This window comes from Lynx canadensis, chromosome B2, assembly GCF_007474595.2.
Source record: "Lynx canadensis isolate LIC74 chromosome B2, mLynCan4.pri.v2, whole genome shotgun sequence".
In the NCBI taxonomy this organism is placed as follows: domain Eukaryota; kingdom Metazoa; phylum Chordata; class Mammalia; order Carnivora; family Felidae; genus Lynx; species Lynx canadensis.
In genome coordinates this window covers 75,156,034-75,183,071 of record NC_044307.1, presented here as the reverse complement: position 1 = coordinate 75,183,071, position 27,038 = coordinate 75,156,034, and the positions used below count along the sequence as shown (strand labels likewise).

The following is a 27,038-nucleotide window of genomic DNA, read 5'->3' as shown; positions in this document are numbered from 1 at the left end:
TTAAAATAAAATGGACTTATACACTAAATGAAATAAAACATGTTTCTAAAACTGTAAGCAAGTAAGTAAAAAAGTTAACAAAAGAAAATGATAAATTTTGAGGACCAAAATTATATTTTCTCAAAGTAGCTCAGGAGCGTAATCTAGTATTTTCAGGGTTAGAGTCTGACTATATTACAGAAACATATAAACCACCATAAAATAGAGTAACTGGTGAGTGCGCTAGAATAAATTAAATTTAAGTCATTAAGTGTACTCATAAAATTAAGTTTGGCCTTTTTTATGTTTGCTACCTCAACTCATAATTTCCTTTTTGGTGAGAATATCAGTAACAAGCTATTAAAGATAGTCAACACCATCATGTGCTGTCTACAACTATAAACTTCCTAAGAAATAATAGGCTCCAAGATGCATTAATTCATTTTCTTTGAAAAATTAAAATATCAAGAGCATCATGTCAACAGCCAGTAAAACATCATTGTACTTGGTGTTAGGCTCTTTTCCATCACTAAGAATTTAAAAACTGTTGGCACATGGTTCAATTTCCCATTCTTTTATTAATTTAAATTCTTATATACTGTATTATTTTAAATTATGGGTCACAATTTTTCGAGCGACTTACATGTGCTAGGAACTGGATTGATTTCATTATTATAATAACAGAATGAAATAAGTGTTATGTGTGTTTTATAGATGAGGAAACATAAAAAACTTCAGACATGTTAAAAAAAACTTTCTTTTTAGCTAGGATTTGAACCCAGTCATCTATCTCCCAAGTCTGTGCTCTTAGCTATATTTTCAGTGCAATACACAAACTAGATATATTACAATAATTATTTTTTGCTACAGAAATCTTCACGTGATATATTCAAGGGTCTAGAATAATTAATTTTTGTGATGTTAAAACATTATTGATCCAAGGATACTTGGCGACAAATCCAGGCCTTTGATCACTTAGTGGCAACAACAGTAGCACCATTTCACCTCTCGTAGTACTCCGATCCTTCTTCTAAGCCAGGCAGAATACCAGTTAGCAATCCTTGTAGACCAGGCTTCAGTGTTTTACCCAAAGGCAGGTAATATATCTCATACAAACTTAGCAATGTTGGTTTCACAGACATGGCAGCATTTGCAAGAAGAGGAAATAATCCAGAACTGTTTAAAAACATAGAAATAAACGGGGGTAAGGAGAAGCACATTAACTACAAAATATTAATTCATATGCACATATGATGAGGGAGAGTGGGGCAAGCTGAGGGCAAAATACAGGCTGGCAGACCCTTTCCCCCAGGTAGAATATGTGTGATATTCCTTTAACACTCCTGGCTACCCAAGAACAAAGGAAAGGGTGCTTGCCATGGTGATGTGGGAAACTAAGGCTAATGAAACATTAAATCCCCTTATTGCCTACAGCCCATTGACAATTCCATGAAACAGGCAGTGTGACTTCCCTCTAGGAGCTCAGTTGCCTTTGCTTTGCTAGGGGGAAAAGAGAATCTTAGCTTAACATTAACCCAACCTCGAGGATCCTGTAAGCCTACTTTAACATATAAAAATCCCTCAGGAGCACCTGGGTGGCTCAGTTGGTTAAGTGTCCCACTTTGGCTCAGGTCATGATCTCATGGTTCATGAGATCGGGCCCCACGTCGGGCTCTATGCTGACAGCTCAGAGCCTGGAGCCTGCTTTGGATTCTGTGTCTCCTTCTCTTTCTGTTCCTCCCCTGCTCACTCTCTGTCTCTCTCTGTCTCTCTCTCTCTCTCTCTCTCTCTCAAAAAGAAATAAACATTAAAAAATTAAAAAAAAAAATTCCTTTGGAAACTTCCTTTATCTCAACTGCCCCAAGATATGTGCTCGCAATCATACCCCAAGCTTATGGCCTCCTGATATCCATCTGAAGGGTCTCATGACTGACATTTTATTAAATGGTAATAAATGGCATTTCCCTAGCAAAAGCTAGCCCCTCAAGGTCCTGGAGACCTTGCATCCAAAATACCTTCGAGACTTACTCTATCCCTGACTCCCCCCCCCAACCTGAAGGTATATAATCAGTTATCCATCATGACCCAGTGCAGCTCTTCCTGCCCATGGGTCCCGTCCCCATGCTTTAATAAAATCGTCTTTTTGCACCAAAGATGTCTTTAAGAATTCTTTCTTGGCTGTTGGCTCTGGACCACGCCACCATCACCCCAAAATTTCATCACCTACATATGTATATAAACCTTAATTTATATTTTGATGAAATAATAAGTTATACCGATTGGCTCAAAATGATATCCTGCATATTGATGACTTCTACTTCCATTAAACCCAGATTTCTCACCTAAGTTTCAGACTCAAAAGCCAGTGGCTAGCTAGCTAGCTATTTCACAGTCTTCAAATGTCACAATTTTAAAATATGGCATCACCATCTGTCTGGGTGACCAAAAAGCTATAAATTTAAAAGTGATCCTTTACCCTTTAAAAAAAAAAATCTTCTCTAACTTATAATCAATCACCAAGTTTTCTCTCCAAGTCACTCTTCTATTTTTTAAATACTGTAAATTATCTCCATCTCTACCACACTTTTTCTTAGAAGACACCACCATTATATACAACTCAGTCATCATGACTTACCAAGTACTGCTTCAGTATTGCCCTGAAGCAGCTGTCCTCAGTAAAACTTTTCATTGGCTTCCTGTTGCCTTTAGGATACAGTCTAGTTTAACACAGTTTTAACATTTTGCTACTCCATATCTCTGTACAGCTCACATAAACTCACCCATTTTACTCCTGCACCCTCTGCTCCAGCTATACTGAAGAATTCCTTTCAGGTTTGTTTTAAATCCTTCCATGCTCTTTTTAGCATCCAGGCCTTTCCACAAGCTGTTCTGACAGGTTCAATTACTGCTCCCTTACTTCTGTCCTTTTTGTTGACTCCTAGACTTTCAGGAATTAGCCTAAGCCATTCCCTGGAGGAGAATGTCTCTTAATTAGACTAGGTTAGGCTCCCTATTTTATATTCCCATAGTACCCAATACTTATTTATTCTAGTAAGTAATTCTGTTTTTATTAATTCTAATAAGTAATTCCGTAAATATCAGAAAGCAAGGTACCATGACTATCTTGCTGTTTCTGTATCCTAAGTCCCTAGCACCAAGTCCTCTTGCACTTAGTGACTGCTTAACAAATGAATTAAGAATCTCTTGCTCCTAGTTTGTACAGTAAATAGAGGTCATCAAGAGAGAACTCCCTGAGTTTCCCACATTCCTGCCTCCAATTTTAGGCAGTCTGATTTAAATTTATAGTTGAAGCCTCCTCAAAGCTACCTTCCTCCATAAACTGCAGCGCCCAATGCCGGCCTTTGCCAGAATCCTGCTTCATCCATTTTCCTTTTCACACTTCTAACTTCTTTCTCTTTTTTAAAATATTTTATTTTTTAAGTAATCTCTACACCCAACATGGCACTCAAACTGACAACCCAGAGATCAAGAGTTGCATACTATGAGCTAACCAGGTGCCCCCTTTCTGATAACTTCTATCTATCTTCTTCCACTTACATCTTTGCCTTTCAACACAATTGTGGTTATCTGTGAGTCTAAAAAGAGAATAAATTACAACAACAAAATCCCAAATCCTTTATCTTCACTGAATTCTGGCTTGAACCTATCTTCCCATTTCAATTAAAAAAAAAAAAAGTATGCATTTTCCTCTATTTATCACCTGTCATCTGATCTTTGATCAGGATACTTCTACCCCCTCTAATGAAACTATTCTCATTATCATCAGCAACGTCTATTAACTGCCAGATCCTATGGCCTATTTTCAGCCCTTTTACTATTTGCTTTGCCTGTAATATTTGATACTGTCACCCACAACTTTCTGTTGAAACTCTCTTCTCTTTTGGCTTCCACGTTAGCTATTTCCTGCCACATTTTCTATCTCTGACTCTTGTTCCCCTTCACTGACTAAATATTCACAGAATGGTCTCCCTTTTCCTTCCTTCTTATTTACAATGTACCTGGGTGATCTCATTATTCTCATGGCTTCAACTGCCACCTAAATGATCACCGCTCTAAAATCTCTCTCCAGCCTGAGGTCCAAATTTGTTTTACCAAAATTTTACATACTTTACTTTACATACACATTTAGGACTTTGTGGTACTCAAACTGCACATCTAGCCTTCTTAGTAACACGACCATGTACAGTATCATGTTTAAAAAAATAAGCCCAAAGAGGCAAGATGATTTTTTATCAAAATATAGTTTATACAAGTTTACAAAGTCTTTGTATGTAATTATGCTAAACCATAAACCTTGAGATTAAAGAAATTACTTAATGAAAAATAAAAAGTCAAACATTAATATAAACTTTAGTTTTTAAATTAGGTATGCTTTTAACAACTATAGAATAGCAATATAATTTTACTCCATAATGTGTATGTGAGAATGTCTGCCATATTTAGAAATGGTTTTCTAAAAGTGGTATTCTAGAGATAATTTACTATTTTTACGTAACATACCAGTGACAAAATCAGATATACGGTAATTTATTTTTTATTTTTTTTAATGTTTATTTTTGAGAGAAAGAGAGAGAGAGGGAGAAACACCAGAGCATAAACAGGGAAGAGGCAGAGAGAGAGGGAGACACAGATTTGTAGCAGGCTCCAGGCTCTCAGCTGTCAGCACAGACTCTGACGCAGGGCTCGAACCCACGGTCTGTGAGATAATGACCTGAGCTGAAGTCAGACACTCAACCAACTGAGTCACCCAGATGCTCCAGATATACTGCAATTTTGTAAAATAGCTATGTTTCTTAAGGTAAAATTTGTGTTATTTTAAAGTTGAAAAAGTAGCAGGCATGAATTATAAAAGAAAAATATTGCATTAAGGAAGGAAAATCCAGGGGCGCCTGGGTGGCTCAGTTGGTTAAGCATCCGACTTCAGCTCAGGTCATGATCTCACAGTCCGTGAGTTCGAGCCCTGCGTCGGGCTCTGTGCAACAGCTTGGAGCCTGGAGCCTACTTCAGATTCTGTGTCTCCCTCTCTCTCTGCCCCTCCCCTGCTCATGCTCTGTCTCTCTCTGTCTCAAAAATAAATAAAAACATTAAAAAAAATTAAAAATTTAAAAATTTAAAAAAAAAAGAAAAGAAAGGAAAATCTATCAGTTAATAGAGAATTACACACATTGATTCAGCAATTCTCAGCTTTTCTTTTTAAGCGCTTTCTCTTTGGAATGTAGTATTTATTACTATTAAAAACCTGTTACTGACTTTAGATGGTATTTTTAAGACATCCATGCAGAATTTAAAGATAAAACATATATGCACAGTAAAGCAAATCAGCAAAGCTAAAAGTCTGCATTAAAAAAAAAACTAGAGTGATAAACCCATGACAAGACTGACCAAAGTAAAAAAAAAAAAAAGAAATGAGGTCTGAGTTACCAATGTCAAGACTGAAAGAGGAAAACTAGATATATACATGCAAAAGAATGAAACTAGACCCCTATCCTATGCCATACACAAAAGTTAACTTGAATTAGGGACTTAAATATAAGGCCAGAAACTATAAAATTCTTAGAAGGAAACATAGGGGGAAAGCTCCTTGATATTGGTCTTAGAAATGATATTTTGGATATGAAACCTAAAGCACAAGCAAAAAAAAGCAAAAATAAACAACCAGGACTACATCAAATGAAAAAGCTACTGCACAGTAAAAGATGATCAATAAAACAAAAAGTCAATCCATCGAATGAGAGAAAATATTTGTAAACCACATATCTAATGAAGAATTAACATCCAAAATTAATATAAGGGACTCACATAACTGGATAGCAAAAACACCTCCAATAATCGAATTAAAAAATGGGCAAAGGACCCGAACATTTTTCTAAAGAAGATACTGGAATGGCCAATAGGCACATGAAAATGTGCTCAAGATCATTAATCATCAGGGAAAAAGAAGTCAAAACCACAATGGGGTACCATCTTACAAATGTTAGACTATTATCAAAAGACAAGAAATAACAAATGCTGGAGAAGAAGTGGAGAAAATAGAATCATTGTACACTGTGGGAGGGAATGTAAACTGGTACAGCAATTATGGACAATAATATGGAGGTCCTTCAAAAAATTGAAAATAGAACTACAATATGATCTGGAAATCCCACTTCTGGCTATATGTCTGAAGGGAATGAAATCAGGATCTTGAAGAGATATCTGCATTCCCATGTTCACTGCAGCATTATTTCCAATAGCAAGACATGGAAACTTGTGTCCACTGACAGATGAATGGATAAAGTGTCACACATGATTATGCACGTGCACACGCTCATGTACACACACATGCACATTCTCTCTCTCTCTCTCTGGAGTATAATTAATCATGGAAAAAAACAAATCTTGCCATTTGTGACAATATGGATGGATCTCTAGGGCATTATGCTAAGTGAAATAAGTCATACAGAGAAAGACAAATGCTGTATGGTCTCACTTAAATGTGGAATCTAAGAAAATCAAACTCATAAAAACAGAGAAGAGAATGGTGGTTGCCTAGCAGGTGGGGGGAGGAGAAATGAGTGAAGGTGGTCAAAGGTATAAGCTTCTAGTTATAAATAAGTTACAGGGATGTAATGTACAGATGGTGACTAGGGTTAACAATACTGTATTTGAAAGTCGCTAAAAGAGAATAGACCTTAAAAGTTCTTGTCATAAGAAAAAAAATCACAACTGAGGTTATGATGGGTGTGTTAACTAAACTTATGGTAATCATTTCACAGTATATACATATATCAAATAATATGTTGTATACCTTAAACTTAGTGTTGTAGTCAATTATATCTCAATAAGGTTAAGAAAAAATTTTACATCTATATGAAAAGAGAGAGAGAGAGAACGAACTAGTGACCTGGAAGCTAGGTAAGAGGAAAGTACCCTGAATGCAGCACAGACAAGATGTTTAAAAACAAGGAAGAGAGGATCAGAAATGGGAAAGTCAGAGTGAGAAGATCTAACACATGCTTACTCATAGTTCCAAAAAGGGGAGACAGAATAGATGGAATCAAGGCAATTTTAAGAGTTTCAGAATTGATAAAAGTCACTGATTCATAGATTTAAAAATCCCAATGAATCCCAACTGGGATAAATACAGATACCTCCCTCTAAATACATCACAGTAAAACCACTGAGTACTAATGATGAAGATGAAGAAAGTCTCTTATAGATAGGATAACTAGCCAAGTCTTCTCTGGGGATCTGGTATTTAATCAGTGATTTGGATTAGAGCATTACAGAGTGAGGGGAAAAAGAAAAAAATGAGGAACAATAAACAAAGAGACCTGTGTTACAGAATGGAGTAAATTGGGTAGAAAGTGGCAGGAGCTGGAGGTAATTGACAGGGGCAGGGCCAAAATATATAAAACTTTAGAAACATAGTAAGGGCTTTGATTTTGACTTTAAGTAACAGGAAGTCAATGGAGGTTTTTAGCAGGGGAATGACATCTATTTAACGTATTAAAAAGTTTACTCTGGTACTGTATGGAGAAAGGGTATAAAAGGGTAAGAACAAGATATTATGTGAATGTTAGAAGGCCAGTGACAAAGACCAAGCTAGAGATAAAGCTTACTTAGAATAGACGCTGCCAGTGAGGGTGGAAATAAGTAGATGTATTGGAACATCTATCAGAACAATAAGTAACAATTATTGAGTACTTCCTATATGCTGCACATTGTTCTAAACACTTTATATATATTTACATTTTTAATTCTATTAACAATCCTGTGAAACTGGTAATCTTATTCTCATTTTGCAAATGAGAATACACACAGAGAGATGAAGAAAATGATCCAAGATCACAGAGCTGGTTAGTGGTAAAGACAAACTATTTTGATTCCTCTGCTCCTGTGCTTCACCAATGAAACAGATCTCCTAGTGAGAGAATGTACATGGGAAGAAGAATATGGGCAAAGAAAACAAGTTATTAAGTGTAACCCTTGGATTTCAGGCTCATGTAAATGGATGGACAATGGTGCCATTTACCGAACTTCAGTGCACTGCAAAAGGCTGGGTTTATAGAAAATGAATTTAGTTTGGAAGAGGGTGGGCTTCAGCTGCTTTTAAAGAACCACAAAGATATGGCAAGTAATCCAGAAGTTTAAAGCAGAAGCCAACACTGGTGATCCCAAGTTGGGAGTCGGTACTTAAAAGATAAACCGTGGGTGTGAATATGCCCACCCAACAAAAGAATATAAAGTGAAAACATAAGACTAAGCAAACTTTAAGAAATTTTGTATGTCCAGGGATGCCTAAGTGGCTCAGTCAGGTGTCTGACCTTGATTTTGGCTCAGGTCATGATCTCATGGTTTGTGAATTTGAGCCTTGCATGGGGCTCTGTGCTATCACAGCACAGAATCTGCTTGGGATTCTCTCTCTCCCTATCTCTCTACCCCTCCCCACCTGCTCGCTCTCCTCTCAAAGTAAATAAAACTTAAAAAAAAAAATTCCATATGTTCATATCAAGATTGAGAAAGTAAACTGGAGAATGTAAACCAATAGAAAAAGGCTATTCCAGGTAAAGAATGGTCAACTACATTGAAAGCTGCTGAGAGATAAAGGTATCTTATTTTTTTCTCAGGGTAGTCCTTAAGTTTAAAAAGGCAGAAAGTACTGTAGTCTCAACAATTTTAAGTAAAAATCATAAATGACATAGAAAAAGAAAAAAATTTAACATTAAGGAATATCCTAAATTTTTCTGAAGCACTTAACTATCAAAATATTTGACATTGATACCTAAAAACTTCATTAAGGAGTTTTCAGTACTTTAGCTTTTACTGCACAAAGCATAACACAGTTAAAAATATATTTTATTTATACATAAAAAATTATTCTTACCTGTATAAAAAAAGATCTTTGGCAAGTCTCTTGGGTCCAATGATTTTAAAGATAATTTCATATGTTTCAAGTGCCTTTCGATGAACTCCACCTGGTAATGCTGGATGTAGGCATTGAGCTAGGCGTTTGCCTATAGTCAGCTTTTTGGGTACTACCTGGTACTTTGCATTATTTTGTAAAACCTTGAAGAAAACATTTTAATTCTGCTGAGAAAAACAAAAACCTTATATCTTTTATTTCCATTTCCTAGCACAGAATTTTCAAAAAATCCTTACAGGACTTCTTTACATTCTAAAAAGTTATAAAAGATGTCAAAGAACTCCTGTCTTAGTTACATCTATCAATATACACCATATTTAAAATTAAAACTGAGGATGCAAAAAAATTATTTTGTTAAAAAAAACCAAACCCACTCCACGTTAACAGAAATACCATTTTTATTAAAAAAATATCACAATATTTCGGGTGCCTGGGTGGCTCAGATGGTTGAGCAACCAACTTCGGCTCAGGTCATGATCCCACAGCTCGTCAGTTTGAAACCCGCGTGTGGCTCTGTGCTGACACCTTGGAGCCTGGAGCCTGCTTTGGATTCCGTGTCTCCCTCCCTCTCTGCCCCTAATCCACTCGCATTCTGTCTCTGTCTCTCTCAAAAATAAACAAACATTAAAAAAGAAAATTTAAAAAAAACACAGTATTTTGCCAACAAATTTATTCAGAAGAGAGGCAATGATTTTGATTTTTGCAAATCTTTAATGTCAATCTATTTTTGATACACTATTTCAAAGATATGAAGGAAACTGGACCTCAACATAAATATGTCGTTGAAAGAGGGAGAACCACTGCTTCGAGATATCATATGTCAGCAAGGAGTTCTAATGCTTACAAGAATCTACAAAAGATTATAACTACCCATTTGTTTTTACTAATTTCCCAGGTGGACCAATCACAACTGTGTTTATTCAAACATAACATTTATTTAGAGATAATGGTCAGGGTGGAATTTACAGAAGATCCTATTTTATAAACCACCCAAAGGAGATTAGTTATTTAAGTAACAAAAAAGAACTCATAAATTAATTCTTCAAAGTATTATAGTACAGTGCTGATAAAACATTACAGAATAAATGCACAATGAAAACAGGATAATATGCTAGAATTTGATTTAGAAGAAATATTAAAAAAAGTCCTTTATCTTACAAAATAAAGAACTGAAATTAAAATACATAAAATGATCTGTCAAAGGCAGTACAGTAGAAAATTCAGGACAAGATCTCCAGGTTTTTAACAAAAGTGAAGGCTCTGAGGTCCACTTAAATATAACATTTTCTTCATTTTTTTTTTTAAGTTTATTTATTTTGAGAAAGACAGAGAGAGTGCAAATAGGAGAGAGCACAGGAAGAGGGAGAATCTCAAGCAGGCTCCATACAGCCAATGTGGAGCCCATGTGGGGCTCAAACTCACGAGACCATGTGATCACGACCTGAGCTGAAATCAAGAGTTGGACGCTTAACCGACTGGGCTACCCCTGTGCCCCTACATAAAACATTTTCAAAAGTCTTCCCACTACAAGTTTTTAATTTAGTTTTAAAATAGATGCAATGAAGGCAAATAAAGTTAAATCTAGAAATGAAAAGCAAATTAAGGGCAAAACACTGGCAAGAACACAGCTATGAAAAACATTTTTCAACTAGCTGCTTCCGTGTGTCCAAAGTTTTAATCTCAATTTTAAACACAGTAACCAAGAGTCAGTATTTACATATTTTAAATTTATTTATTTTTAGTAATCTTCACACGCAACATGGGGCTTAAACTCAAGGCCCTGAAATGAAATATGTTTTTCCAACTGGGTCAGCCAGACACCCCAATATTCACATATATCTTAAGGAAAGGTATAATTACTTCTGCAGAAGGAAATTTAACGATCTATAACATAAAATGCTTTAATAAAAAAAACTGTGTTAATACGAAATAAAATTTTAAAAGAAAAGTAAAATATAGCATGATTTTTTTATAGCACCATTATCTAAAAGGATTTCTGAATTGGAAAACGTTCTTTTTAAAAGCAATTTTGAATTGAAAAAAATGTATAATGAGGTGAAAATGTAGTATATTAATAAATAACATTTTATATTAAAACATGTATTTAGACTATTTTCAACAAATTTATACTAAATACAATCCTTGCCTGTTCACAGCTTAAGTTTTCCCAATGACTTGCATATCCTCCTCTGTGTTATCTGGATACAATAAAATGTTTTCATAAATATTAAGTATAAAAACTACTTATGTACTTAATTAGGTCTATTAATTTCCACATTTAATAAATTGCTTTTAGGAGTGCCTGGCTGGCTCAGCTAGTGGAGCATGTGACTCTTGATCTGAGTGAGTTTGGGCCTCATGTTGGGTGTAGAGATTACTTAAAATCTTTAGGGGCGACTGGGTGCCTCAGTTGCTTGAGGGTCAGACTTCAGGTCATGATCTCGTGCTTACTGAGTTCAAGCCCCACGTCAGGCTCTGTACTGATAGCTTGGAGCCTGGCGCCTGCTTCAGATTCTGTGTCTCCTTCTCTCTCTGCCCCTCCCCTACTCTCTCTCAAAAGTAAATGTTAAAAAGTAATAATAAAATAAAATCTTTAAAAAATTAAAAAAAAGTAAACTGTTTTTAAATATAACTCCTAGTAAGTCTTCAGAAAGAGATTCTTCAGAAGGAGACTGGGTGGCTCAGTCAGTTAAGCGTCTGACTTCAGCTCAGGTCATGATCTCACACTTCATGATTTCAAGCCCTGCATAGGGCTCTGCTCCAAAAGCTCAGAGCCTGCCTTGGATTCTGTGTCTCCCTCTTTTTCTGCCCCTCCCCTGCTCATGCTCTGTCTCTCTCTCTCTCTTAAAAATAAACACAGAAAGAAAGAAAGAAAGAAAGAAAGAAAGAAAGAAAGAAAGAAAGAAAGAAAGAAAGAGACTCTTCAGAGCAAGAAAGAACCTAACTACCTTTAAGCATACTCATAATTTTGGATGCAATTTCTTGAGGATATTATAAAAAAAATCTGAGAATTTATCAAACCCATGTAACCCATGTTACAAGTTAACATGTCAAACAGAAGTTTGTGCATCTAATTTTAAGATAAATCCTTGGCACATTAAAAACGAAAGCTTTTCTGGAAGACATTAATTATCTATAGTATGTATGAGGTCAAGCAATAGTGTACTTGGAATGTATTTTAGGATAATTTCTTTCCTAATAATTGTATGTTAAGCTATTTGATGTTAAAAGTTACGGGGAGAGCTCTCATTTCTTATCATCTTCCCTACTGCATTTAATATTTAAAAACATTCCAATTCAGTAACAACTGCTAAAAAACAAAACAAAACAAAACAAAACAAAACTCCAAAAATTCCCCAAATCAAAACTATAAGTACGAGGTGAGCAAAGTTTGATCTAAGAAAACAAACAAAAAAAAGTGTAAAAATGTAAAGCTATGAATTGATCTGTAATGCCATCATAATAGTGGATTAAAACCAGACATGTTAAGAGGAAACATTCAAGGCCAACCCTCAAGGCCTAAGTGACTACTTATCACTTTCGTAAAAAAAAGTACTGAATATATCTAAGAATTGCCTGGATACAAAATTTTCCTTACTGCTACATAACATTTGTAAAGCACATTTCAAGTTACCACTTTCTACACCAGTTTCTAATTTTGTTGTCAGGAACTCCAGAACCATAACTTTGCTCAATTACAGAAGCTTGTTAGCCCTCAGAGTTATTAGCATGTTTGCTTCCTAGTCTCATGTTTTTAATGGTAATGTTGTTTTGACCTCAAAATATGCCTGGCTGTTCAGGCATGCAATTCGTGAAGTAAAATAGCAGTACCAAAAGTAATTCTAAGCTTTAGTTATGTTTTTTACAATTCTTTACTTCAAGCTTTAGAGAAGTCCAGTAAGTAGAAATTCAGATTTCTGAATTTCTGGACATACCTTATTAAGTTTTCCAAGTGCCGATATCAAATCTGCCCATTCACTGGAATATTCAAAATTCTTTAGTGCTTTGTCAATTGCGGCTACATAGTTTCTGTATTTGGAGTCACTCAGTAACTCCAGCTCTTCTGTGTTCATCCTCCCACAGCGTTCCACTAGAGACCAGTTCCAAAGTCATGTAAAATCATCACCTATAAAAAAGTTTGCAGAAGGAACCAAAGTTACAAAGTATTAAAATGAGTTCATATGCTCTTGCTATAAAACTATTGGCTAACTTAAAAATGTTTCTTGAGTGAGAAGTGGTCAAAACTGGTCAACTAGTACACAGAGTCATGAAGAATTCACGTGTTCCTTCCCACAAACTGGAAAATGGCTGTGAGAACAAAGGGATATAAAAGAATAGGAAATATTCTGGTACTTATTTCAGCTTAGAAATCATGTTATTTATCTCCTATTTTCTGATACAATATTTGTGATAGACATACTCTTTTGCCTTGTTTTGATACATAAATACATTAAGATTGGTTTGGATTTGATATATCAAGGACATGCAGTGGAAAAAAAAATGAAAAAAAAAAAAAAAAAAAAAAAAAAGAATGACTTGGAGGGGCACCTGGCTGGCACAGTTGAAGAGTATGTGATTCTTGATCTCGGGGTTTTGAGTTTGAGCCCCACGTTGGGTGTAGAGAGTCTTAAATAAAGCTTAAAAAAATATTTGGAGGTCATCTCATTTTATTAGACAATAAATGAGCATTTATAGTATAAAGGAACATCAACTATTCGGAATTTGACCTTACTTTTGATGAAACTTACAAATACACATGGTAATTTTTTTTTTTTAATTTTTTTTTTTCAACGTTTATTTATTTTTGGGACAGAGAGAGACAGAGCATGAACGGGGGAGGGGCAGAGAGAGAGGGAGACACAGAATCGGAAACAGGCTCCAGGCTCTGAGCCATCAGCCCAGAGCCTGACGCGGGGCTCGAACTCACGGACCGCGAGATCGTGACCTGGCTGAAGTCGGACGTTTAACCGACTGCGCCACCCAGGCGCCCCTACACATGGTAATTTAAAACATGTTCATACATTCTTTGATACTGATTTTAAAAATGTGGTTCCAAATCCTCTAGCCCCTTGGGCTGGATTTTGTGACTCAATTCTGACAAAAATAGCAAGGCAGAAGTGATAATGTGTCATGGCTAAAACTAGGTTATAAAAGAACTTTAGCTTTCTCCCTTATCGTCTCTAAACTAAGATCATTAGGTCTGGGGAAAGCCAGTTGCCACCTTGTGAGAACACTTACACGAGCCCTATGGGGAGGTTCCAGTGGTAAAGAACTGCAGCTTTCTGCCAACAGTCATGTGAGTGAGTCGTTTTGGAAGCAGATCTCCCATTTCCAAGCAAACCTTCATTTGACTGCAGTACCAACCAACATACTGACTGTAACTTCATGAGAGGTCCTGACACAGAGCTACATAACCAAAGTCTCTCAAATTCATGACTTATAATAATCTTGCTGATTTAGGCCCCTGACTTGGGGGGTAATTTGTTATATAGCACTAGATAACTAATAGAGCAGTAGTAAGGATTTAAATGAGGCTCAACTAAATTTGGCCCAATGTGGCCTCTCCTCCACTATTTTTGTTATCCTGTCAGACTTTTAACTAACTCTGTACCTTTCTTTAGAGCTGGATTTATGGATGTGGAGGAGGATCTAAGAATGGGACTCAGAGTATCTCAACATGATTAAATGAAAGGTAAAAACAGTCTTTCCAACAAATGGTTTTGGGGTAACTGGATATCCACATGTAAAATAATGAAGTTGACTCCTTCCTCATATCAACACAAAAATCAACTCAAAATGGATGATAGCTCTAAATGTAACAGTTATAAAAGTCTTAGAATAAAGTACAGGAGTAAGTTTTTGTGGCCTAGGGCTAGGCAGTCTTCTTAGAAATAACATAAAAACATCACAAGCAACAACAAAATAAATTGGACTTCACCTTTCTGCTTTAAAGGAATGGTCACAAAATGAAAAGAGAAGAGGACTTCCAGGGAAGATAGCAGAGTAGGATGACACTAAGCTCACCTTGTCCCATGGATACAGCCAGATGATAAACACATTAGTGTAAGTAACTAAAAAAAATGACCCAGAGACTGGAAGAACAAACTCTCCACAGCTAAATGTAAGGAAGAGGCCATATCAAAGAGAGTAGGAGGGTGGTGACAGATTAGGAGCTAAATAGACCCAAGGGACTTTCCACAGGAGGGAGGGAGGAACACCCCAGGCACAAGAGAGGAGAGAAACAAACTTTCACACCAGGGAGACTGCACAGGGAAGATGAATCCCCAAATATTTGGCTTTCAAAACCAGAGGGGTCAAATTTTGTGAGTTCTTACAATCGCAGGCAGGACTTAAAAACCTGGAACTTTAGGGGGCACCTGGGTGGGTCAGTCGGTTAAGCGACTGACTTAGGCTCAGGTCATGATCTCAGTTTGAGTTTGAGCCCCACCTTGGGCTCTGTACTGACACTCAGAGCCTGAAGCCTGCTTTGAATTCTGTGTCTCCCTCTCTCTCTGCCCCTCCCCAACTTGTGCTCTATCTAAAATAAATAAATGTAAAACACACACACACACACACACACACACACACACACACACACACCTGGAACTTTAAAAATCAGGTTTATGAGAGAGCAAGGAGGGCGAGAAGAAACTGAGTCCCAGCCTTAAAGAGACAACACAACAAATAGCTCCACCCAAGATACAGCAAAGCAGCAGCAATCTGTCAAAAGCCTGGGGTATCCAGGAGGGAGATTTGCTTACTAATCTCAGAGCATGTGCCACAGGGGCAGGGATCTTTGGGAGACTTCTCCAGGAACAAATGAGCTTTCTCTCCCTCACTCCGCAGCATAAACACATGGACACCTGCAGCAACCAGCCAGGGCACCAACGCTTGCTACCTAACTTGTTCATAGTGCCCCCCCCCCCACTTGGTCTCTTGCAAACATGCCCCAAACAGCCAGAACTCTACTCGAGATCATCACCCATAGCAGACCTGGACAAACCTTGCTAACACTACCAGACCTGCCCCCATACACTTCTGTATATCAGCCTCTTCCAACCCACGTGCCTTAGTCCCCAGCAGCTGCAGGAACCCTCCTGTGGCTGACAACCTTGCTGGCACCAGATGCCCTGTCCTCACATTCTCCTACACCTCTGTGCTACTACATCTCTGGCAAATGTTCAAGTTAAGTTCAAGGTGGCCCCAGGCTGGCCGATTAGCAACACAAGGACCAAATCCTGCCCATAAGAAGCAAAGAGAGCCATTGTAGACAAATGGACAGAAGGCAAAAGCTGCTCAGCTACAACAGCAGGGCACAGACAACGCACATAGGAGATACCCCTGAAGTGCCAGGTACTGGTCAGCAGGGGACAAAGCACTATAGGGCACTACATGCCCTCTTAATAGGCCACTACTTTCCAGAGCAGGAGATGTAGCTGACTTTCCAAACATATGGAAACAGACACAGTTAAACAAATGGAAGAGACAGAGAATATATCCCAAATGAAACAGGACAAAAATCACAGTGAGAGCTAAACAATACAGAAATAAGTAATACAACTGATAAAGAATTTAAAGTAATGGTCATAGAGATACTCACTGGACTTTTAAGAAAAGAGTGAAGGACCTCAGTGAGACTCTTAACAAAGAGAGAACATAACCAATTAATGATGAAGAACTGAATTACTGAAATTAAAAATACACTAGATAGAGGGTGCCTGGGTGGCTCAGCTGGTTAAGCATCTGACTCTTGATTTCAACTCAGGTCATGATCTCACGGTCGTGTGATGGAGCCCCATGTCAGGTTCTGCACTGACAGCATGGAGCCTGCTTGGGATTCTCTCTCTCCCTCTCCTCCTGCCCCTCCCCCACTCATGCTGGCTCTGTCTCTCTTAAAATAAATAAGTAAACTAAAAAATTTTAACAATACACTAGGTGGAATAAATAGTAGACTAGAGGAAGCAGAAGAACGGATTAGTGATCTAGAGGACAGAGTAATGGAAAGCACTCAAGTTGAGCAAGAAAGAAGAAAAGACATAACAAAAAATGAAAATAGGCTTAGGTAAATTTAGCCATATCATCAACTGTAATAACATTTGCATTATAAGGATCCCAGAAGGAGGAGAGACAGAAAAGGGGACAGAAACCATATTTGAAGAAATAAGAGCTGAAAACTTCCTGAATCTGGGGAAGGAAACAGAAATCGAGATCCAGAGGCACAGAGAACCTCTGACAAATCAACTCAAGGAGGTCCACACCAAGAATTAAATACACACACAGTAATTAAAATGGCAAAAAGTAGTGATAAAGAAGGAATTTTAAAAGCAGCAAGAGAAAACAGTTACATACAAGGGAAACCCCATAAGGCTACCACCGGATTTTTCAGCAGAAATTTTGCAGACCAGAAGGTGATGAGCATGACATACTCAAAGTGTTGAAAGAAGAAAACTGCAGCCAGGAATACTCTAGCAAGGCCATAATTTAGAATAGAAAGAGGGATGAAGAGTTTCCCAAACAGAAGTTAAAGGAATTCATAACCACTAAACCAGTCCTGTAAGAAATATTACAGGGGACACTTTGAGTGGAAAGGAAAGACCATAAGAGGGAATAAGTAGGAAAGAAAAAAGCAGTAAAAATAAGTATGTCAACAAAAATCAGTCAAGGGATTCACAAAATAAAAGCATATAAAGTAAGATGCCATTATACCTAAAATATGAGGGGGAGAGGAATAAAGAATGGGTTTAAACTTAAGCCATCATCAATATAGACTGCTATATGTATAAGATGTTATATACAAACCTAATGGTAACCACAAAGCAAAAATTTGTAATAAATATGCAAAAAATAAAGAGAAAGGAATCCAAGTATATCAGAGTGAGCCAACAAACCATCAGATAAGAGAGCAATAGGAAGAAACAGAGAAGAACTACAAAAAAAAGTATGAAACAAGTAACAGAAGAGCAATAAGTACTTTTCTATCATTAATTACTTTGAATGTAAATAGACTAAATGCTCCAATAAAAGGATGACAGAATGGATAAAAAAGCAAGAACCATTTATAGACTGGCTACAAGAGATTCATTTCAGACCTAAAGACACATGCAGATTGAAAGTGACAGAATGGAAAAGCACTTATCATGCAAATGGAAACAAAAAGCAAGTAGAAATACTTACATCAAGCAAAATATCCTTTAAAGTTTTTATTTTTATTTATTTTGAAAAAGAGTGTGTGTATGAGCAGGGGAAGGGCAGAGAGAAGGGGAGAATCCGAAGCAGGCTCTGTACTGTCAGTGTGGAGCCTGATGTGGGGACTCGAACTCACATGAGATCATGGCCTGAGCTGAAACCAAGAGTTGAATACTTAAACAACTCAGTCACCCATGTACCCCTGGACAAAACAGCCTTTAAGCAAAGACTGTAATAAGAGACAAAGAGAAGGAAGCATTAATTACATACATTAATAAAAGGAAAAATCCAACAAGAAAATATAACAATTACAAATATTATGCACCCAACATGAAAGCACCCAAATACATAAAGCAGGGAACTTTAACACCCCAATTACATCAATGGATAGATCACCCAAAAACAAAATAAACATGAAAACAGTGGTTTCAAAAGACACACTGGAGAAGATGGGTCTAATGGATATATTCAGAACATTCCACCCTAAAACACCAGAATACACATTCTTTTCAAGTATACATGGAACATTCTCCAAAAGAGATCACATATTAGGGCACAAAACAAGTCTCAATAAATTCAAAAACACTGATGTTATACCATGCATCCTTTCTGAGAGGAATGCTATTAAACTAGAAATCAATTCACAAGAAAAAACCTGGAAAGAACACAAACACATGGAGGTTAAATAACATGTTACTAAAAAATGAATGGAAAAAAAAATGAATGGAACAACCAAGAAATCAAAGAGAAAAATAAACAAAATACATGGAGACAAATGAAAATGAAAACACAACAGTCCAAAATCTTTGGGAAGCAACAAAAGTAGTTCTAGGAGGAAGTTTATAGCAATACAGATTTACCTGAAGAAATAATAAAAATCTCAAACAACCTAAACTTTCACCTAAAGGAGCCAGAAAAAGAAGAAAACCAAAACCCAAAACCAGTAGAAGAAAACAAACATTAGAACAGAAAAGAAATAAAAACTAAAAAACAAACAAACAAACAATAGAACAGATCAATGAGGGGCGCCTGGTTGGCTCAGTCGTTAAGCATCCGACTTCCACTCAGGTCATGATCTCACAGTTTGTGAGTTTGAGCCCCGTGTCAGGCGCTGCGCTGACAGCTCAGAGCCTGGAGCCTGCTTCAGATTCTGTGTCTCATTCTCTCTCTGTCCCTCCCCCACTTGTGCTCTGTCTCTGTCTCTCAAAAATAAATTTAAAAAGAAAAAAAATTAAAAAAAAAAAAAAAGAAAGAACAGATCAGTGAAACCAGGAGCTGGTTTTTGAAAAGATCGATGAAATCAACAAAACTTTAGCTAGACTCATTTAAAAAAAAAAAAAAAAAGAATTCAAACAAAATCAGAAATGAAAGAGAAGTAACAATTGACACTATAGAATTACAAGGGATTATTGGAGATATTATAGCTTCACAAGTGAATTCTACCAAACATTTGGAAAAAGAGTTAAGTACCTATTCTTCTCAAACTATTCCAAAAAAATAAAGAAAAGCATCCAATTCATTCTATTAGGCCAGCATTATCCTGATGCCAAAACCAGATAAAGACACTACAAAAAAAGAGAATTACAGGTCAGTATCTCTGATGAACACAGATGCAAAAATTATCAACAAAATATTCACAAATTGAATCCAATAATATACTTAAAAAGTTATTAACCATGATCAAGTGAAATTTATTGCAGGGATGCATGGGTGGCTCAATATTTGCATGGGTGGTTTATATCACATTAACGAGAGGAAGGAAAAACATCATAGATCATCAAAATAGATGCAGAAAAAGCATCTGACAAAGTACATCAATTCATGATAAGAATTCTCATGAAAGTAGATTTAGAGAACATACCTCAACAAAATAAAGGCCATATATGAAAAACCCACAGCTAATATTATATTCAATGGTGGAAAGGTGAAAGCTTTTCCTCTAAGATCAAGAACAAGACAGGGATGTCCACTCTCACTACTTTTATTCAACACAGTACTGGAAGTCCTAGCTGTAGCAATCAGACAACAAATAAAAGGCATCTGATAAGGAAGGAGTAAAACTTTCACTACTTACATGATGACATGATACTATATATAGAAAACCTTAAGGACTCCACCAAAAAACTATCAGAACTGATAAGTGAAATCAGTAAAGCACAGAATACACAACATACAGAAACCTGTTGTATTTCTCTACACTAATAATGAGATAGCAGAAAGAGAAATTAAGGCTACAATCTCACTTCTATTTGCACCAAAAAGAATAAAATATATTGGAATAAATTTAACCAAGGAGGTAAAAGACTGGTACTCTGAAAACTGTAAAACACTAACGAAAGAAATTGAAGATGACACAAATGGAAAGATATTCCATGCTCATGGATGGAAGATCCAATATTATTAAGAGATCCATACTCCCCAAAGCAATCTAGATGTAAAGATTTAATGCAAATCCCTATCAAAATACCAACAGCATTTTTCACTGATCTAGAAAAAAGTCCTAAAATTTATATATAGAGCCACAAAGGACCCTGAATAGCCAAAGCAATCCTGAAAGAACAAAGCTGGAAGTTATCACAATCTAAGATTTCAAGATATATCACAAAGCTGTAGAAAACAAAACAGTATGGTACTGGCACAAAAACAGACACATAAATCAGTAAAACAGAATACAGAGCTCAAATAAACCCATGCTTATATGGTCAATTAATCTATAATAAACGAGGCAATAATATACAATAGAGAAAAGACAGTCTTCAATGAATGGTGCTGGAAAAACTAAACAGCAGCATGCAAAAGAATCAAACTGGACCATTTTCTTACATAATACACAAAAAGAAATTCAAAAGGGAATAAAGATCTAAATGTGAGACCTGAAACCATAAACTCCTGGAAGAAACCAAAAGTAGTAATTTGACAACAGCCATAGTAACAATTTTCTAGATATGTCTCCTGTGGCAAGAGAAACAAAACCAAAATTAAACTATTGGGACCATACCAAAACAAAAAGCTTTCGCTCAGTGAACAAAACCACCAATGAAACAAACAGGTAACCTACTGAATAGAAGAAAATATTTGTAAATGATATATGCCATAAGGGTTTCATTTTCAAAATACATAAAGAACTTATAAAACTGAATACCAAAAAAATCCAATTAAAAGATGGGCAGAGGACCTGAATAGATGTTTTCCAAAGAAGACCTACAAATGGCCAAGAGACCCATGAAAAAGATGCTCAACACTAATAATCTTCAGGGAAATCCAAAGATAAACCACAATGAGATCTCACCTTATACCTATCAGAATAGCTAGAATCAAAAAAACAAAAAATAACAAGTTGTTAGCAAGGATGTGGAGAATAAGAGACCCCAGTGCACCGCTGGTGGGAATGCAAATTGGTGTAGCCACTGCAGAAGACAGTATGGAGGTTCCTCAAAAAATTAAAAATAGAATTACCATATGATCCACTAGTGGGAATTTACTCAAATAAAATGAAAAGACATATGCACTCCTATGTTTATTTATTTAGTATTATTTATAATAGCCAAGACATGGAAGCAACCCAAGTGTCCACTGATAGATGAATGGATAAAAAAGATGTGGTATCTGTAGACACAATGGAATATTACTGCGCCATAAAAAATGAGATAGTGCCATTTGCAAAGTCAGACAGAGAAAGACAAATATCATGATTTCACTCATGTGGAATTTAAGAAACAAATGAACAAAGAGAAAAATAGATTAAAAAAAACAACCCAAACTCTTAAATACGGAGAACAAACAGTAGTTGCAATAAGGGAGGTCAGATGGAGTATGTATGAAATAAATAAGGGGATTAAGACTACACTTATCTTGATAAGCACTGAGTAAAGTACAGAACTGTTGAATTATTACTGTACACCTGAAACTAATATAACACTGTATCTTAACTATACTTCAATAAATAAAAATGACTGTAAAGATGGTCATACAACTCTGTACTGAAAACTGCTAAATCATACACTTTAAATAGGTGAATTGTATGGTAGGCGAATTTTATCTCAATGAAGGTAAGTATGTATATATGTGTGCATACCAGTACATCTACATTTTTATATAATGGGGCCTTAGGGACCTGTGAATTACCTCAAATTACATGCAAAATTTACCTCTTATATTTTATTGGGGAGAGAGTCTACTGCTTTTATAACATTCTCAAAAATGGTTTTTAACAAAATCCTCAAAAAGGTTACGAGTCCCTACTCTAGAGAATATAACCTATATTAATAATACCTGTTGGCACTGAAAAAAGGGTAAGAATCTATGAATTTATTAAATCAAAAAAAATTTTTGGTTAAGGTTGTGACAGAATGATACAAACTACCCAGTTCTCTACCTTAATTCTTTTATCCATAAAAATAAAAACAGACAAATCCTCAAATCCTATTTTTACAGACAATAATTATCTTAAACACTTGACTTACTTCAGTACACAAAGTGCCAAGCACTATGTCTAGGTGCAGAATAAAGAGAATAACCCTGACCTAATGCATGATACTTTCACTCCCAATTGGAAGGGGCAGGCCCTTGTGGTTTAAAATAATGTCTGGGGCGCCTGGGTGGCTCAGTCGGTTAGGCGTCCGACTTCGGCTCAGGTCATGATCTCGTGGTCTGTGGGTTCGAGCCCTGCGTCGGGCTCTGTGCTGACAGCTCAGAGCCTGGAGCCTGTTTCAGATTCGGTGTCTCCCTCTTTCTCTGACCCTCCCCTGTTCACGCTCTGTCTCTGTCTCAAAAATAAATAAATGTTAAAAAAAAAAATTTAAATAATGTAAAATTTATGCAGGAAAAAAACTTACATTGTTATTATATCTTTATACCCTGGACTTTAACAGCAACAAAACAAAGCAGTATTTTGAAGTACTGCGAGAAATCCAAAATGAACTTAAATGAACCAAAACTAATCTTAACTGTCTTCCCTTTCAACATTGATTTTGTTTCACAGATTCAATACACAATTCCCCTAATTGGGAAGAAGTCTTTGAAAGCAGGAACTCTATTTCCTACTTATTTGTATGTGGCACAGCACATAACTTGGAACAGATAGTTAAGCTCAAGTTGGATTCATACACAGTGATGTAAGTATAATAGTTGAGACTGGGAATGAATTAACAATTCTGCAAGCTGTTTTATCATTAATCTATGGTTAATAAAAATCTTTTAAACTAGATTTAACCATAAACACACACAGCAATGTGTGCTTCAGGGACAAAAGACAATCTTTTTTTAAAGATTTAAAGTCTATTTTGTCTGATATAAGTATTGCTACCCTGGTTTTTTTCACTTCCACTTGCACAGTATATGTTTTCTGCAATCCGTCATTTTTAGTCTGTGTCTTTAGGTCTGAGGTGGTAGTTTTTCCCTGTTTTGTAGTTTTTCCCTGTTCTTTTCTTCTCTTGCTCTCTTCCCTGTTGTTTGATGGCTTTCTTTAGTGTTATACTGGGATTCCTTTCTCTTTTTTGTGTATCTACTGTAGGTTTTGATTTGTGGTTATTATTAGATTCATATATGTCATCTTATATATAAGCAGTCTCCATTAAATTGATGGTTGCTTAAGTTTGAACACATTCTAAAAGCACTAAATTTTTACTTCTTTGTCCACATTTATGTATATGTCATATTTAACATCTTTTCATTTTGTGTATACCTTGGCTGATTTTTCTACTTTGGTGTTTTCACCTCATACTGGCTTTATAAATGATTAATTTACTACATTTACTACATGTTTGCTTTTACCTGTGAATTTTTTTCCTCTCATAATTTTCTAATAGTTATGGTCTTTCCGTTCGAGTTAAAGAATTCCCTTTAACATTTTCTGGTAAGACTGACTTAGTGGTAATAAATTTCTTTAACTTTTCTCTGGGAAATCCCTTACCTTTCCTTCTATTCCAAACAATAACCTTACTGAGTATTCTTAGTTGTACATTTTCTCCTTTCAGAACTTTAAACATATCATGCCACTCCCTTCTGGCCTTCAAAGGTTCTGCCAAAAAATCAGCTAATAGCCTTATGGGGTTTCCCTTGTTTGTAACTGCTTTCTCTTGCTCCTTTAAAAATTTTCTACTTATCTTTACTTTTTGTCATTTTAATTATGTGTTTTGGTGGGGACCTCCTCGGATTAATCTTAAGGGCTCTCTGCGTTTCTGGATCTGCATGTCTGTTTCCCTCCTTAGATTAGGAAAGTTTTTAGCTATTTGTTCTTCTGATAGGTTTTCTGCTCCCTTCTCTCTTAAATAAAGCAAATGTTAGCAGACAAAAAAGAAGAAATTGACAGTAATAGTAGCGGACTTTAACACCCTACTTACATCAATGGCACGATCATCCACAGAATATCAACAAGGAAACAGTGGCTTTGAATGACACATTAGACCAGATAGTCCCAATGTATACAGAACATTCTGTCCAAAAAGAGCACTATACAAACTCTTTTCAAGTGCACATCAAACATTCTCCAGGATACATCACGTTAGGCCACGTCTCAATAACAACAAGTCTCAATAATTTTAAAAGACTCAAATCATACCAACCATCTTTTCTGACCACAATGGTATGAAACTAGAAGTCAATTACAAGAAAAAATCTGGAAACCACATGAATATATCGATGCTAAACAACATGATACTAAACAATGATTGGGTCGACCAAGAAATCTATGAGAAAATAAAAAAATACATGGGGACAAATGAACATGAAAACACAACAGTCCAAAATCTCTGGGATGCAGCAAAAGGCAGCAGTTCTACGAGGGAAGGTTATGTGACCATAATAATTATTACCATACAGAAAAAATCAAATGAGCATATGCATCAGTTAGTACTGTGTCTGGCACATATTAACCTTTCTCACTTGTTTCTGGTAACTAACTTCTCTCCTAGAACTCAAAAGCCACTCTGTGTGTGTGTGTGTGTGTGTGTGTGTGTGTGTGTGACAACAGGCTGTTTTCTCCCTAAACTCTGCCTGCAAGCTTATGAGTAGTCTCTATCAAAATCTCTTCATTTCAAGCATCTAAGTAAATCCTGCTTCCTTCTAGGAACCTAATTAATACTCCTTCTATCTTCTGACAACTCCCAAATTTCTATCTCTTGCCAGATCTCTTCCTTGAACTCCCAGCATATTAACTGTAATCAGAGTAATGATGTAATTGTGAAGCAATATTACCTCAATTGGCATATTCTGCAGACATACTTTTTTTTTATTCAGTATAAAAAAACTAACCAGTAATGACCAGCTAAGTTTGTGGAGCTTAGAACTCTTTAATGTGTTTGCAGCTAAAAAAAAGTTCAGTCAGGTAAGAAATTTGATTTTTTCTTTTTTATTTTGCTAAAAGTTGTCTAAACACTTAAATATAACTAAAAAGAGTTCATACAGTATAGATACCTATAACACTAGGTAGAACATGAAAAACAAAATCTTACGCAAACAGCTGAGAAATGAGACAGGACATTTTGTAGAAGTTTCATCAGCAGGGAGTTATGGTATTTTTGTGTGAAAAGATTGCCAGATCCCAGGACTAGAAATTAGGTTCTGCTTCTTCAATTATTTTTAATGAAAATAAAATCACTTATGGCATATCAGAAGAAGTCTAGGGATGTATCACTTTTGAATTTTTAATCCAATATATGATAAATGCAAATTCCAGCTCTCAAGTATTTTTTTTCCATATTTTACTTCAAAGTGGCTTAGATCAGTACTTTCCAAAGTTCTTTTCAAAGAACCAGTTTTACCCTAATCCACTGGTGACTGATATAAATCATGTACATAGTTGTTGTAGGAATATAAAATTGCTATAAAAATGTCTAAATGCTTACTTTCATCTGTGCTTATTTCAAGTTTTCTTAACAAAGAATTTGTGAATGGCTCACAAATCACACTTTGAACACCAATGACTTAGATCATAATGCGAATACATCTTTTCTCATATTGGATCAAGGAAACTTTATACACTGCCTCTTCTTCAGAAATGTAGTTTCACTTCATAAGAAATGCATATATTTAACAACAAAACAGTGTTTTGTAGAACCTGCCAGCCCACAAAAAGATAGGCAATAGGCGGCAGAGTCTCCAAGCACAGGAATTAAAGTCAAGACAGCTGAGAATCCAAATCCTACTTAACACTTAGCTGTATGACCTTGGGCAAAACGCCAAACTTCAGTTTCCTCATTTATAAACCAAGATGATAATACCCAACTCAATGGTTGCCAAGATCAGATAAAGAACATATTAAACTTATCAGAGTGCCTGGCACATAGAAAATGCTCTAAAAACTTATTGCTACCATTATCACCAATAAAAATAAAAAATTACTAGGAAGCAAGTATGCAAATTATAAAGACTAGTAAATTGTAATTAAGAGCCAGATATGGCTCTGAACTTATTGGTAGTAAAATGGAAAACTGAAGACTCTGACTAAATTATATCCAGTTGTCTCATGAATGCAAATTAAAATGTGTCACTGCCAGGGTGCCGGGGTAGCTCAGTTGGTTAAGCATCAGACTCTTGATTTCAGCTCAGGTCATGATCTCAAGGTATTGGGTTTGAACTCTGTTATCAGCAGGGAACCCACTTCAGATCCTCTGTCCTCCTCTCTCCCTGCATCTCCCCTGCTTACACTCTCTCAAAAATAAATACTTTAAAAAAAGTGTCATTGCCAAATGTGTGGAATTTTTTTTTACTATTTTTATTGAACTGCACATATTTAACATACCTTCTAAGTTCTGACTAATGTACACACCCATAAAACCATCACCACAACCAAGATTTCTCACCAGAGAAATGTTCTCTAACATAGATAACATTTATATCACCCTAAACAAGAAACCTACCAATTCTACCACCTCTATCAAATGAGGTGGTTTTTTGTTTGTTTGAAATTAAAAACAAAAACCAAAAAACAAAGCCCAAAACCTATTCC

At 36.0% G+C, this 27,038-nt stretch overlaps 1 protein-coding gene across 7 annotated transcripts in view; it reads right to left on the bottom strand.

The window, feature by feature from the left end:
- Window positions 1–27,038, bottom strand: part of DOP1A (DOP1 leucine zipper like protein A) — a 113,214-nt gene that overhangs the window by 68,251 nt on the left and 17,925 nt on the right. For all 7 annotated transcript variants that reach the window (XM_030315898.2, XM_036064407.1, XM_036064408.1 and 4 more), the window contains exons 2-4: window positions 12,841–13,031; window positions 8,867–9,048; window positions 985–1,155 (exon numbers count right to left, since the gene is read on the bottom strand). In XM_030315898.2, coding sequence (XP_030171758.1) covers window positions 985–1,155; window positions 8,867–9,048; window positions 12,841–12,978 — 491 coding nt within the window. In that variant the 5' untranslated portion in view covers window positions 12,979–13,031. The remainder of the gene's footprint in view (window positions 1–984; window positions 1,156–8,866; window positions 9,049–12,840; window positions 13,032–27,038) is intronic.